Below are 14,838 nucleotides of genomic sequence, written 5' to 3' on the forward strand. Positions count from 1 at the left end.
TCTCTAGTTGCACCGAGACCACTTATAGAGAGAGTGAAATGAGTCTGCCTCAGCTAATAGCCAGTTGGCTTTTAGCTCATGTGGTAGAGGCTCATGCACTAAGCTTCAAAGGTTCCCAGTTCAATCCCGATGACGACCGGGGTCTGTTGGTGCTAAACAGGGAGCACTTACTAAGACTTTAGAATAGGTTGAAGAGCTAGAAGAAGAAAGCTTCAGAGCTCTGGAACAATAAAAGAAAGAGACCTATGGGCACAAAGGACAAATTGCTGGAGCTTCTGAGAGCAGAGATGCGAAAGCAGAGAGAAGGGCCTGAAAGCAAAGACAGAGGAAAACATTTTAATAAATTCAAAATTATAAGTCTCCCCATGTCTAGCACCAGCTTCTGGCGGCAGCTCTTTGATCCACAGGGTTAACTGTTAGTACTCCAAGGACTACTATAGTAAACTGTACTGAGGCTCTTAGGATGCAAAGGCTCCTCCTGAGCCCTTTCCACACCCACACAATATGGCCTGCCTACTTTCCTGCAAAGAAGTCTCCTCCACCTCCTTTCCTTCTTCAGAATGATTTCTCCTCTCTCTCTCTGTCCCTCCCCTGACTATCACAGCAGCTGTTGAAACAGCCCTGCTCTAGAATGACCAGAACCTCTGAGTAGCCAGCTCACTCTTCAGCAAAATCATTCTGAACTCCAGGCCTGGAACAGACCACACCCAGCCTATGCTGGGGCTGGTCCTGGCAGTGCTGGGAAGCAGCTAATAGCAAGAGTGTGGGGGTGGAGGTTATAAAGTTGTTCCCAGAAGCGATGAGGTGAGGGCAATTGGACTCAGTGCAGGCAGGACTCTTGGCTTGGCCCTACCTCTCAGCAAGCTCTCACCAACCCTCTGCCTCAGCATAAGTGCATCACAGTGACCTCCCCAAAATCTCAGAGTAGCTAGCCCTCAAGTGACATCTACCTGGGCACAAGCCAGTTTCCTGAAGGTATCACCATCTTCACAGAAACACAGACTTTTTTCAAGGAGCCTGAGAAAAATCTGACTGGTCTAACAGAAGATCTAATCTGTCTGGACTTCCATAAGCATTTGATAGAGTGCCACATAGGAAATTATTAGCTAAACTGGAGGATATGGGGATTAGTATAAGAACTGTAAGGTGGATGAGGAACTGGGTAAAAGGGAGATAACAGGTTGTGCTGAATGGTGAACTATCAGGCTGGAGTGAGGTTACCAGTGGAATTCCTCAGGGACCTGCTTTGGGACCTATATTAAATATTTTCATTAGTGACCTTAGCACAAGAAGCAGGAGCATGCTAAGGGAATTAGCTGATGACACCAAGTTGGGGGGCATTATCAAAACAGAGGGGGACTGGAATATCATAGAGGAAGAATTAGATGATCTTGACTACAGCAATAGAAATATAATAGTAAAAAAATGCATAATCTGCACTTAGGGTCAGATAACAAACCTTTCTGCTATGAGCTGAGGGGCTCAACAGATGTAAGTGACCAAGAAGGAGAAAGAGCCAGGTGAATTAGTTGAACACAACATGACTATGGCCTGGTCTACACTACGACTTTAGGTCGAATTTAGCAGCATTACCTCAATTTAACCCTGGACTCATCCATACAACGAAGCCCGGTTTTTTTCGACTTAAAGGGCTCTTTAAATCGATTTCTTTACTCCACCTCCGACGAAGGGATTAGCACTGAAATCGGCCTTGCCGGGTCAAATCTGAGGTAGTGTGGACACAATTCGATAGTATTGGCCTCCAGGAGCTATCCCAGAGTGCACCACTGTGACTGCTCTGGACAATGCTCTCAACTCAGATGCACTGGCCAGGTAGACAGGAAAAGGCCCACGAACTTTTGAATTTCATTTCCTGTTTGGTCAACGTGTTTGCAGAGCTCATCAGCATGATGTGCACATTGCTGGGGCACATTGCCCAGCCCGTACTTTGTGAGAAGTCTATGACCATGTCCCTCTCGTTACCGCGTTTGCCTGGTTTTGCGTGAAACAATTGTCTGCCATTGCTCTGATGGAGGCAGGGGCAACTGACGACATGGCTTACAGGGAATTAAAATCAACAAAAGGGGTGGCTTTGCATCAAGAAGAAACACAAACAACTATCACACAGAATGGCTCCCTCAAGGATTGAACTAAAAAAATAACGGTTACCCACCTTTTAGTAACTGTTGTTCTTCGAGATGTGTTGTTCATGTCCATTCAAAGTAGGTGTGCATGCGCTGCGTGCACGCCAGCCGGAAGATTTTCCCCTAGCAGCGTCTGTAGGGTCGGCTCAGGCGCCCCCTGGAGTGGCGCAGCCATGGTGCCCTATAAAGGGGCCCGCCAACCCTCCACTCCCTCAGTTCCTTCTTGCCAGCACTCTGACAGAGGGGCAGGAGGGTGGGTGTTGGAATGGACATGAACAATACATCTCGAAGAACAACAGTTACTAAAAGGTGGGTAACCGTTTTTTCTTCTTCGAGTGGTTGTTCGTGTTCATTCAAAGTAGGTGACTCACAAGCCTAACCTTAGGAGGTGGGGTCGGAGATCACTGCTGACTGGAGTACTGCGCGACCAAAGGCTGCATCATCCCTAGCCTGGTGCATGATGGCGTAGTGAGACGAGAACGTGTGGATGGAGGACCACGTGGCCGCTCTACAAATCTCCTGAGTCGGACCTGAGCCAGGAATGCCACCGGGGAGGCCTGCCCCCTGGTGGAACGGGCCGTGACCGGAGGGACAGGGGTCTTTGCTATACGGTAGCATTCCCGCATGCAGGTCGCAATCCACGAAGAGATTCGCTGAGAGAAGACCGGGAGCCCCTTCATCCTCTCTGCCACTGCGATGAAGAGCTGGGTCGAGCGTCTGAACGGCTTGGTACGCTCTATGTAAAAAGCCAAGGCCCTGCGGACATCCAGGGAACATAGCCTCCGCTCTTCGCTGGAGGCGTGTGGTTTTGGGTAAAACACCGGGAGAAAGATATCTTGGCCCATATGGAATTGTGAAACGACCTTGGGTAGGAAAGCCAGATGAGGTCTAAGTTGGACATTGTCCTTGTAGAAGACTGTGTACGGGGGCTCAGATGTTAACGCTTGAAGCTCCGACACCCATCGGGTCGAGGTGATGGCCACCAGGAAGGCAGTCTTGTATGACAGGTACAGCAGGGAGCACGAGGCCAGAGGCTCAAAGGGAGGCCCCGAGAGGACGGAGAGGACCAGGTTCAGGTCCCAAGCAGAGGTCGGCTGACGCACATGCGGGATGAGCCTGTCCATACCCTTGAGGAAACGCCCAACCAGTGGGTTCGCAAACACTGAGGTACCCCCTTCTCCCGGATGAAAGGTGGATATGGCCTCCAAATGTACACGAATGGAGGAAAGGGAGAGGCCCAGTTGTCTTAGGTGAAGCAAGTAGTCAAGGACAATGGAAATTGGAACCCCCAGCGGGTCGTGACCCCGTTGACCCGACCAGATGGAGAAGCGCTTCCATTTGGCTAAGTAGGTGGCCTGCTGTACCTGACCTGCTGGGAACACTGCAACTCCACCGGGTTCAGCCATGGAGCATCCAGGCTGTAAGGTGAAGGGACTCGAGGTTCAGATGGCGGAGGGAGCCCCGGTCCTGCGTGATCAGGTCCGGGAGTAGGGGCAGCATCAGGGGTGCCTGAACGGACATGTGCAGGAGTGACGTGTACCAATGCTGGTGCGGCCACGCCAGAGCTATCAGGATAGCCCTGGCGCGATCCCTGCAAATCTTTAAAAGCACCCTGTGTATCAGGGGAATCGGAGGAAAGGCATAAAGCAGGCCGTCTTCCCATGGCTGAAGGAAAGCGTCCGACAGAGACCCCCAACTGCGGCCCAGAAGGGAGCAAAACCATCGGCACTTCCTGTTTTCCCTTGAGGCAAACAGGTCTAACCAGGGAAAGCCCCAGAGCTGGAAAATTGAGCGCACCACATCCCATCGGAGGGGCCACTCATGACCCTGGAATGAGCGGCTGAGGGTGTCCGCCAAGCCGTTCTGCTCCCCGGGAAGATAGAAAGCCGTCAGGTGAGTGGCATTGTGGATGCAGAAATCTCACAGCGCGAAGGCTTCCCTGCAGAGGGGAGAAGAGCGTGCACCCCCCCTGTTTGTTGATATAAAAGACTGCCGTCGTGTTGTCCGAAAGGACTGAAACACAGTTGCCGGCCAGGTGAGACCAGAGGGTCAAACAAGCCAGACGGACCGCTCTCAGTTCCCTGACATTGATACGCAAGTGGAGGTCCTCCGGCGTTCACAAGCCCTGCATCCTGAGGCGTCCCAGGTGCGCTTCCCAACCTCGATCCAAGGCGTCTGTCACCAGGGAGAGGGAGGGCTGCGGGGCAGCAAAGGGAATGCCCATGCAGACTTCCCGCAGGTTGAGTAACCACAGAAGCGAGCGCAGCACTAAGCGGGGAACGGACACCACGGAGTCCAGGGGGTCTCTGACCGGGCGATAGACTGTTGCCAACCAGGACTGCAGTGGGCGAAGCCGGAGTCTGGCATGGACCACCACATAGGTGCATGCCGCCATGTGGCCCAACAGCCAGAGGCAAACTCGCGCCATGGTAACCGGGGTGCGGTGCAGTTCGAGGATGAGCCTGGAAATTGCGTGGAACCTGGACTCAGGCAGATACGCTTTGGAGTGTGTGGAGTTCAGAACCACTCCTATGAACTCTATGCGTTGTGTTGGAGACAGGGTGGATTTGGCATCGTTCAGGAGGAGGCCCAGATCGAGAAAGGTCCGCCTGATGAACAGCACTTGGGTCTCTACCTGCTCCTTGGAGCGGCCATTTATGAGCCAGTCGTCCAGGTAGGAGAATACCTGGATGACGTGACTGCGCAGGAAGGCCGCCACGACCACCATGCACTTCTTGAAGACCCTGGGAGCAGCTGACAGGCCAAACAGGAGTACCGTGAACTGCAGATGGACACCGGCCACGACGAACCTGACGTACCGGCGGTGCCATGGAATTATGGCAATGTGGAAGTAGGCATCCTTTAAGTCGAGGGCGGCATACTAGTCTCCTGGATCCAGGGAGGGAATGATTGAGGACCGGGAGACCATGCGGAACTTGAGTTTCCTCACAAACTTGTTCAGCCGCTGCAAGTCTAGGATGGGTCTCAGGCCCCCTTTTGCCTTCAGTATGAGGAAGTACTGGGAGTAGAAGCCTTTGCCCCTGCGTTCCCGCGGGACTTCCTTCATTGCCCCTGCCTCTGTGAGGGACTTCACTTCTTGAACCGGAAGTTGCTCATGAGAAGGGTCTCTGAAGAGGGACGGGGAAGGGGGTTGGTGGGGCAGGAGGGAGGAGAACTGGATAGAATATCCCCTCTCTACCGTGCGGAGCACCCATTTGTCCGATGTAATTCGGGACCAGGCACGGTAGAAGCGGGACAGACGTGACCCAAATGTAGGGGTGGGAGGATCCAGAGTCTCGATTGTTAGGTCGCCCTCAACTGTACCATCAAATAGGAGGTCTAGGCCCAGATGGTGGTCTCGATTGGCCAGACACCTGGCCGGAGGGGTGACGCTGGTGACGCCTCCTGCCATTTCTACCCCGCCTGTGCCCCAGCTCCTGGTGGGCCTGTGGGGTATGCAAGCCCGGCGAGCGAAGCATGGCCCTCGAGTCCTTTAAACTATGGAGATGTTTGTCCGTTTTCTCTGAAAACAGCATCTGCCCTTCGAAGGGGAGGTCTTGAATTGTCTGCTGAACCTCATAGGGCAGGCCCAAGACCTGGAGCCAGGCGCCCTGCCACATGGCCAGGCCTGTAGCCAGGGTGCGCGAGGCTGAGTCTGCCGCATCCAAGGCGGCCTGGAGGGAGGCTCGAGAGATCACTTTGCCCTCCTCCACTAGGGCCGAAAACTCTGATCTCGAGTCCTGGGGAAGGAGCTCCACAAATTTCGACATGGCTGAACACATGTTGTGGCCATATCGGCTTACCATTGCCTGTTGATTGACAATGCGGAGTTGGAGTCCCGCCATGGAGTACACCTTCCTGCCAAAGAGCTTAAGCCTTTTTGCGTCCCTGCTCTTTGGCGTTGACCCTTGAAACCCTTGACGCTCCCGCTGGTTGGCCGCATCTACTACCAGGGAGTCGGGGGGAGGGTGAGTGTACAGGTGCTCATGCCCTTTAGAGGGGACGAAGTAGCGCCGCTCCGTCCTCTTGGCAGTAGGAGCCAATGAGGCTGGCGTTTGCCATAGGGTGCAGGACGTATCCGCTATTGTCTTTATCAGCGGGAGGGCCACCCTGGATGGCCCTGAGGGGGCCAGGATGTCCACTACAGGGTCCGGGTCCACCTCGATCTCCTCCACTTGGATTGCGAGACTTTGAGCTGCTCGCCGAAGCAATTGTTGGAGAATTCGAGTATCTTCTAGGGCCGGAGCCACAGCCATGCCCAAGACCGCCTCGTCTGGGGAGGACGACAAAGAGATTACATGGAGTGGCCCTTTGTCCGGTGCATGCGGCCCCTCCAGGTCCTGCGGCACACAGTATTGAGGTTGCAGTGCCAGTTCCGAGTCCAAATGCGGCACCGTGGCCAGTACCGGGGTCACTAGTGAGCGACTTGACGTATCATGCGGTGCCGGCGTAGTCCGAACTAAAGCCGCTGCTGGTGCCGCTGCCCGGTTAGGGGGTGCTGAACGTGACGATGGCACACCCCTGCCCGGCGACAGTGCCGGTGGGGGAGGCAGCTGCACTGGGGCCACCGACATCGAGGACACCGAAGCCGACCATGACTGAGGGCCAAACACCTGGCCTACCGACTGATGGTAGGCCCAGGGAGTCCGAAACGGCCACTGTGAGTGCAGCTGCCACTGTTGCTGCCACTGCGAGTAACTTTGGTGGCTCGCCTCCAACACCGATCTCCTGCTCCGCAACCTGCTGGAGCGATAGGAGTCTGCCTCTGAGTCTGAGGTCTCTGAGTATGAGGACCTGAGGGGAGCAGCGCCCGGTGCCGGAGGTGAGCGGTGCCGAGGTGACGGGGAGCCTATTCTCTGGTCCGGTGCTGCCTTCACAGCTTGGTGTGGGGAGGGAGGCGATAGCATGGCCGGCTTGCCTCTAGATTGTACTGGTGGGCAGACCACAGTAGGCAACTCCCGACAATGTCGGGAGGCCGGTGCCGGGAGACCCATCAGGTCTGAGGCCGCCTTGAACGCCTCCGGCGTCGACGGGGGGCGCATGTCTCCGCTGACGCCTGGAGAATTAGGCTGGTCCGGACTCGATCGCCCTCTCTGTGGTGCGGGAGTCAACGGAACCGCCGGGGCTGTAACGCAGCCTGTCCGCTTAGCCCCGGGGGTGGGGTTGGCCTCAGGTCCTGGTGGGGAGACCGATCCCTCACCAGCTTCTTTTTCTTGGCAGGCACCGGTGAAGGTGAGTGGTGCCGCACCGAGGCCGACATCCTATGACCCAACTCCGCCTGGAGCCAGGTTTTGGACGACCTGGGCTGGGCCTCAAGTCCTGATGCCGGTGCCAGGGCACTCCACACTGAGGACGACGTGCTGGGGTCTGCCTTGGCCGGTTCTGGCTCCGAGGGTGGTCGCAAGGCCACCTCCATCAGGAGGACTCTAAGTCTTTGAACTCTGTCCTTGAGAATTCGGGGGCAGAAGCCTCTACAGAGAGAGCACCGGTCCTTTTGGTGGCTCTCTCCGAGGCACCTCAAGCACGCAGAGTGCGGGTTACTCTTGGGCATGAATTTCCCGCAGTCCTTGCAGAGTTTGAACCCGGGGGATCTGGGCATGCCCCAGTGGGCAACAAAGACTGTGGGAGGGGACCCCCCAACTATGAAAACTATATACAAAGAACTATCTACTAACTATAATATAACTGAAACATGGACTAAACGGATAGGACATTGCCAGATTGCTATGCAAGAGAAGTTCCAGCTAGCCGTCACTGGCGACAAGAAGAAACTGAGGGGGTGGAGGGTCGGCGGGCCCCTTTATAGGGCGCCATGGCAGCACCACTCCAGGGGGCGCCTAAGTCGACCCTACGGACGCTGCTAGGGGACAATCTTCCAGCTGGCGTGCACGCAGTGCGCGCGCACCTACTTTGAATGGACATGAACAACCACTCGAAAAAGAACCCTGGGTTTAGCAGGCCATTGATTTCACAAAACAAATCGGGTCAACGTCTTGTTTTGATCCACTCCATCTATCTTTTACATCTGAGGCTGGATGCAGACAGTGCAGTACGACTGCTAGCCATCGTCATCTCCTGGCTGCTTGCCAGAAGACAGTGCAGTACGACTGCTAGCCATCATCATCTCCTGGGTGCTCAGCAGAAGATGAGAATGACCTGGCTGAGTCACTCCTATGTGTGCCCAGGTACCTCTGACTGACCTCACCGAGGTCGGCTAAAAGAGCACCCAGGGGTACGACGACGATGGCTACCAATCGTAATGGACCGTCTGCTGCCAAAAGGCAATGAGCTGCTGCTGTGTAGCAATGCAGTCCCACTTCTGCCAGCACCCAGGAGACGTATGGTGACAGTGAGCTGAGCGGGCTCCATGCTTGCCGTGGTATGGCGTCTGCTCAGGTAACCCAGGAAAAAAAGACACAAAACGATTGTCTGCCGTTGCTTGCATGGAGGGAGGGAGAGGGGGGCCTGACGACATGTACCCAGAACCACTCGTGACACTATTTTTGCCCCATCGGGCATTGGGATCTCAACTCAGAATCCCAATGGGCAGCGGAGACTGTGGGAACTGTGGGATAGCTACTCACGGTTACCCACAGTGAATGCTCTGGAAGTCGACACTAGCCTCGGTGCTGTGGACGCAGTCCGCCGACTTAATGCACTTAGAGCATTTTGTGTGGAGATACACACAGTCGACTGTATAAAAACGATTTCTAAAAAACTGACTTCTGTAAATTTGACCTAATTTTGTAGTGTAGACATACCCTTAGAAACACCATTGTGATGTGGCTGTGAAAGGGGAAAATGTGATCCTAGGAAGTGTCAGTTGAGATATTTCTAGCAGAGAAAGAAAAATATTAATACCATTGTAGAAGGGACTAGGGAGACCTCATCTGGAATGCTGTGTGCAATTCTAGCCACTCATGTTTAAGAAAGGTGAATTAAACCTGGAACTGGTGCAGAGAAGGGCTGCCACCATGATCAGGGCAATGGAGGGCACGTCTTCGTGTCTTATGAGCGGAGGCTGGAAGAGTCTGGCTTGTTTAGCTTAGCACAAAGAAGACAGAGGGAATATGATTTCTGTCTATAAATACATTGGGGGGAGGTGGAGTAAACACCAAGGCAGTTGAAGGGCTACTGAAATTAAAGGACAACATTGGCAGAAGAACAAATAGATAAAAACTGGTGATGAGTAAACTGTAAATTAGAAGGAGGTTTTTAACCATGAGAGGCATGAAGTTCTGGAACAGCTTCTCAATAAGAGTAGGAGGTTGGAGGGGACAGACAACCTAACTGGTTTTAAGATGAACCTTGATAAATGTATGAATGGATTATATGATGGGGTTGCCTGAGATTGCAGAGGACTGGACGTAATGACTAAGTAAGTCTCTTCCAGTTCTAATTTCCTATACCCTTCATTTCTTGTTAATTCTTCTGATAAATGTTCCACATGCATTCACTCTCACAATGCTGTACTTTCAGCACACAAGCAAACTGATAATACACATGCTCCTTGTATTCATAAACATTTCTAATTATCTTGTAGGCTTTTCTTCTCACTTTAGTCTCGTCATTACACAGTGGCATTTAAACTATTTCAAATTTAACATAAACAAGGCCCGAACAAACAAGGTAACAAAAGCAGCAGCAGAGGATCTGCCCATCTAATTTACATGGCTAAAAATCTTTTAAACAACGTGGTTCATCCACTATAGTCCAACAGGTGCAGAAGCAGCAAGTATAGAATCTGTCAGTTATTCAGAAGTGATTGAGGAAGGTTGGGCAGAGGGGGCTTGTGCCACTTGTATAGAAGTCACATTTCTATTGTTTTGGAGCCAGCTAAAGCACTGGCACAGCAATTGGCGAAATGCTAATCCTATAACCAACTAAATACAGAAGAGAGTTCAGCATCCTAGGGAAACATGCCAGGCAGACTCGGAATAGTCATATCCCCTGCTCACCAGAGATTGGGTGATAGTGGTGTAGGAAAGCAGCTGTTCAATTCTCTCCTGGTTGTGAAGCAGATGAAAAAAGGGCATGCATGGTATTTTGGTATCTTGGGAGAATGTAACATATTAATAAAATACCAGTACATTACCTTTCACCTCTGGTCGATACTGCATTCCATCATCTTTCTTTCCTACTGAGCTGGTGTCATCTGTTTCTATACAATAAATAAATAAAAATACATCTGTTTAGAAATGTTTATTTTCAGGCCATTGTGTTTTATTACAATGTAAGAAGTTGATATTTAAGAAAATAATTTAGTTACAGTCATACAGTCACAGTCGATATTTTTTCTGTGGTATAGTTAGGTAAACAATGACTACAGAGATTGTACTAGCTTCCAGTTCAATTCTGGGTGCTCTTCCCGGTTTTGAACTAAAAAGCCCTTTGCAGGGTGGTCCAGTGTATTTTACAGATAGCCTCTTGTTTGTTCTTCAGCTAGATAGTTGAACTAGTTGGGATTCTCAGGTTTACAGAATCTAGATGTTAATGGCAGGGAGCTCTTGCCCATTCCCTTTCTCTTTCGCCTCTTCCCTCTGCCCTCTCTTTTGTCTTTTGGGTTTCTCCTCTTCTTTTGTTCCTGTCCATCTCTCTCCTCTGGGTTCTTTATGGCAAAATACCCTCTGGGAAGGGTCCAAGACCACAAACCTTGCAAGCAATGATGCTCATGATTTGTATATGGCAGCACTCCCGGGCATAAAAAGCAAGTGGATAAGTATTTGCAGGTCAGGGCCCAAGTGCGTTGACCTGCTAGGCATGCTGGAAGGCCTACCTAATTCTTGCTGTTGTGAGAGGATGACTTGGGGTGTTCTAGTAGGATGGAGCTCTCTTAATATGATTCCATTGTGGCTGATTTCATGGACATTTAGACTATTGCTCAGATTTATTTTTTTAAATATGTGTTTTTTCTCGGCCTAGAGCATAGTGATAGAGACATAATGTACATACAACACAAGCAAATAAATAAATACATACACACATATTTTGGGTGGCAATTAGGAAAGATCAGCAAATTTTAATACAAAAATAAAAAAACAATTAAAGGGCCTGATTGGGCCCTTTATGATGCAAGAGAGAATTCTAACAAAAATTAAAACGAGACCTACCTAAGCAGTGTCCAAGGTGCCTTATATCAATCTGTTCCTGCCTCAAACACGATGCTTCTCGAACAAAACATGGATTGTTATAAGAACTTCCATCAGAAGCACATACAGGATTAAAACTGTACCCACTGCAGTCTATATTACATACACACCTGTTAATAAAAACGACATCAAACAAATACAGTTAAATAAAATTGTGTCTTGAGTAAACATTTATTCATACATTAGCACCAGCTCTATGACCTGGGAGAAAAATCTGTTGTGTATGGATACCAAAGAATTTGCTGCTGTCTCAGGTTTTCAGACAGAATGTATACAGTTGTGAATAGAAGCTACCGTGTATCCTTCAACATTTTATTGATGTTTTCATGGGTTTAATATAATATAAATCTTACTGATTATTTTAATTTCTGAAAAAAAACAACAGTAACATATCACAAAGAGAATTTATTAAGACAATAAAAAAATTTAGTGCATTGCCTCTTCCCATATGTGGGTAAAACCAAAGAAAGATTTTACACGTTTTGTTTGGGGTTTTTTGCAAAGAAAACTGAACAACCATTGGTGGGAGGAGGGATGAATTTTCATTTCTATTAATCAAAACTAAGCATTTTTCATTTCAAAGGCTGAACAGCAGCAATAAGCTTGGTCAACTGTATTACTTTAATAAGCCATTCATTCATGCCTTTGAAAATGCACAGTGGTTCATTATGCTGTAATTAAAACAGGATTATGCAATCTGGATTATTTCATAATGTATCCAATTAACACATTTCTAGTTTTAGGCAGAGAACATTTTTTATCATTTGTAACAAAGAAACCATAGCCATGAGAGGGGAAAAAGATGTACTACACGTAAGGTCCATCCCCACACAAGGGCAGGATTGTCCCTACACTAGAAAACTGTATCGTCTAGGGGACGCTACCTTTAAATGATAGAGTTTTACTGTGGAGTTCTGCAGTGAATCAATACTCAATCCTGGCATTTCATATCAGGGAGGCTGCCTTGGAAAAGCTTAACAATTCTGAAGTCTGTGTCATTCTTTCATTTAATTCAATAAAACGAATACTGTAATTTTTAATTTCATTAACAACTTGTTTTTAAATGATTCACGTCACTTATTTCTCAATGCTGTGCATCTTCTGTTGTGCCTCAGGATGATGCCATACCACAAAACGAAGGGAGTTGTGCGGCAGAGTATCTGGTATGGATTAAACAGCTCTCTATTGGCCGCCCCCTGCATGACGGGAGGGTGTACGAGCATATTCTACTGGAAGAGAGTTCATGTGGCCATACATCCTTAGTTATCGGGAGCTGCTTTCCTTCCCCCATCATGCAGTCCAATCTGTGGGCAGTGACATGAGGCTGAGTTAGAGAACTGAGTTAGAGCGCAAGACATACTGCTTTAAATAATCGCTCCCCTAATTAAACACTGTGAAAAAACGGATTACAGATTTAAGAGTTCCTACTTCCCCTGGGCATCTACATCAAATTCTAGTGCAAATGCTTGGTGCCCAGGAGGTTCTCTGAATAAGACAAGCCAATCTTTGAACTTAGTTTTCCTGTTAGCCCTTTTTTTCTCCTCTCTTTCCATTAACAACTTTTGTTTTTTAATAAAGTACAGTGAGCACACCAAATAAGTTCATCCTGGCTTTAAAGGTATTATTTGTTCCAGTGATATTCCCTATACATAAATTGGGTAATATCTAGGGCTGTCAATTGATTGCAGGTAACTCACAATTAACTCAAAAAAAATAACTGCAATTAAAAAAATTAATCATGTTAAACAATAGAATACCAATTGAAATTTATTAAATATTTTTGGATTATTTTTATATTTTCAAATATATTGATTTCTATTATAACAGAATACGCAGTGTACAGTGCTCACTTTATACTATTATTTTTATTATAAATATTTGCACTGTAAAAATGATAAACAAAAAAAATAGTATTTTTCAATTCACCTCATACAAGTACTTAGTGCAATCTCTTTATCGTGAAAGTGTAACTTACAAATGTAGATTTTTTTGTTGTTGTATAACTGCACTCAAAACAATGTAAAACTTTAGTGCCTACAAGTCCACTTAGTCCTACTTCTTGTTCAGGCAATTCCTAAGAAACTGCTGACTGCTTATTATTTACAATGTCACCTAAAAGTGAGAACAGGCGTTTGCATGGCACTTTTGTAGCCAGTGTGGCAAGGTATTTACGTGCCAGATATGCTAAACATTCATATATCCCTTTATGCTTCGGCCACCATTATACAGGACATGCTTCCATGCTGATGATGCTTGCTAAAAAAATAATGTGGTAATTTAATTTGTGACTGAACTCCTTGGGGGAGAACAGTATGTCTCTTGCTACGTTTTATCTGCATTCCGCCATGTATTTCTTTTTATAGCAGTCTCAGATGATTATCCACCACACGTTTGTTTTAAGAACACTTTCAAAGCAGATTTGACAAAACGCAAAGAGGGTACCAGTATGAGATTTGTAAGGACAGATACAGCATTCGACTCAAGGTTTAAGAATCTGAAGCGCCTTCCAAAATCTGAGAGGGACGAGGTGTGGAGAATCCTTTCGGATGTCTTAAAAGAGCAACACTCCAATGCAGAAACTACAGAACCCGAACCACCAAAAAAGAAAATCAACCTTCTGCTGGTGGTATCTGACTCAGATGATGAAAATGAACACGTGTCAGTCCACTCTGCTTTGGATCGTTGTCAAGCAGAAGCTGTCATCGGCATGGACCTATGTCTTCTGGATTGGTGGTTGAAGCGTGAAGGGACATATGAATCTTTAGCACATCTGGCATGTAAATATCTTGTGATGCTGGCTACAACAGTGCCATGCAAAAAGCCTGCTCTCACTTTCAGGTGACATTGTAAACAAGGCGTAGGCAGCATCATCTCCTGCAAATTGTAACCAAACTTTTTTGTCTGAGCAATTGGCTGAAGTAGGACTGAGTGGACTTGTAGGGCCTAAAGTTTTACATTGTTTTACTTTTGAATGTAGTTATTTTTTGTACATAATTCTACGTTTGTAAGTTCAACTTTCATTATAAAGAGATTGCACTACAGTACTTGTATTAGGTTGTAAAAAAATAAATATAAAATGAGCACTGTATACTTTGTATTCTGTGTTCTAATTTAAATCAATATATTTGAAAATTTAGAAAACATCCCAAAATATTTAAATAAATGGCATTCTATTATTAACAGTGTGATTAATCGCATGATTAATCATGATTAATTTTTTTAATCACGTGATTAATCATGATTTTTTTTTAATCGCTTGACAGCCCTAGTAATATCGCTAAAACTGGAGTGAACTTTTTAACCATTCTGATTGTAATTTCAGAACTGCGTGGATACTGCATCACTAAGTATTTAAGTATCTTGGGCTGCCTTAAAACATTCTTATAACCATTAAATAGTATCATGTTAAAAACAGATTCTGAATATTATTTCTAAATGTACAACCAAAATCAGGATGGGTATAAATGCTGATACTGGTAAAACATTTATGTTTTAATTTATATTGGGTCCCACATAATGATATCCGACAAGGGGCTTACACACAC

General features: G+C 47.8%; 1 protein-coding gene across 1 annotated transcript in view; it reads right to left on the reverse strand.

The window, feature by feature from the left end:
• TMEFF1 (transmembrane protein with EGF like and two follistatin like domains 1) overlaps positions 1–14,838 on the reverse strand; it is a 239,182-nt gene that overhangs the window by 18,105 nt on the left and 206,239 nt on the right. The window contains exons 6-7 of the mRNA XM_050938244.1: positions 11,255–11,403; positions 10,240–10,305 (exon numbers count right to left, since the gene is read on the reverse strand). Coding sequence (XP_050794201.1) covers positions 10,240–10,305; positions 11,255–11,403 — 215 coding nt within the window. The remainder of the gene's footprint in view (positions 1–10,239; positions 10,306–11,254; positions 11,404–14,838) is intronic.

The sequence above is a fragment of the Gopherus flavomarginatus genome, chromosome 2 (assembly GCF_025201925.1).
Source record: "Gopherus flavomarginatus isolate rGopFla2 chromosome 2, rGopFla2.mat.asm, whole genome shotgun sequence".
NCBI lineage: Eukaryota > Metazoa > Chordata > Testudines > Testudinidae > Gopherus > Gopherus flavomarginatus.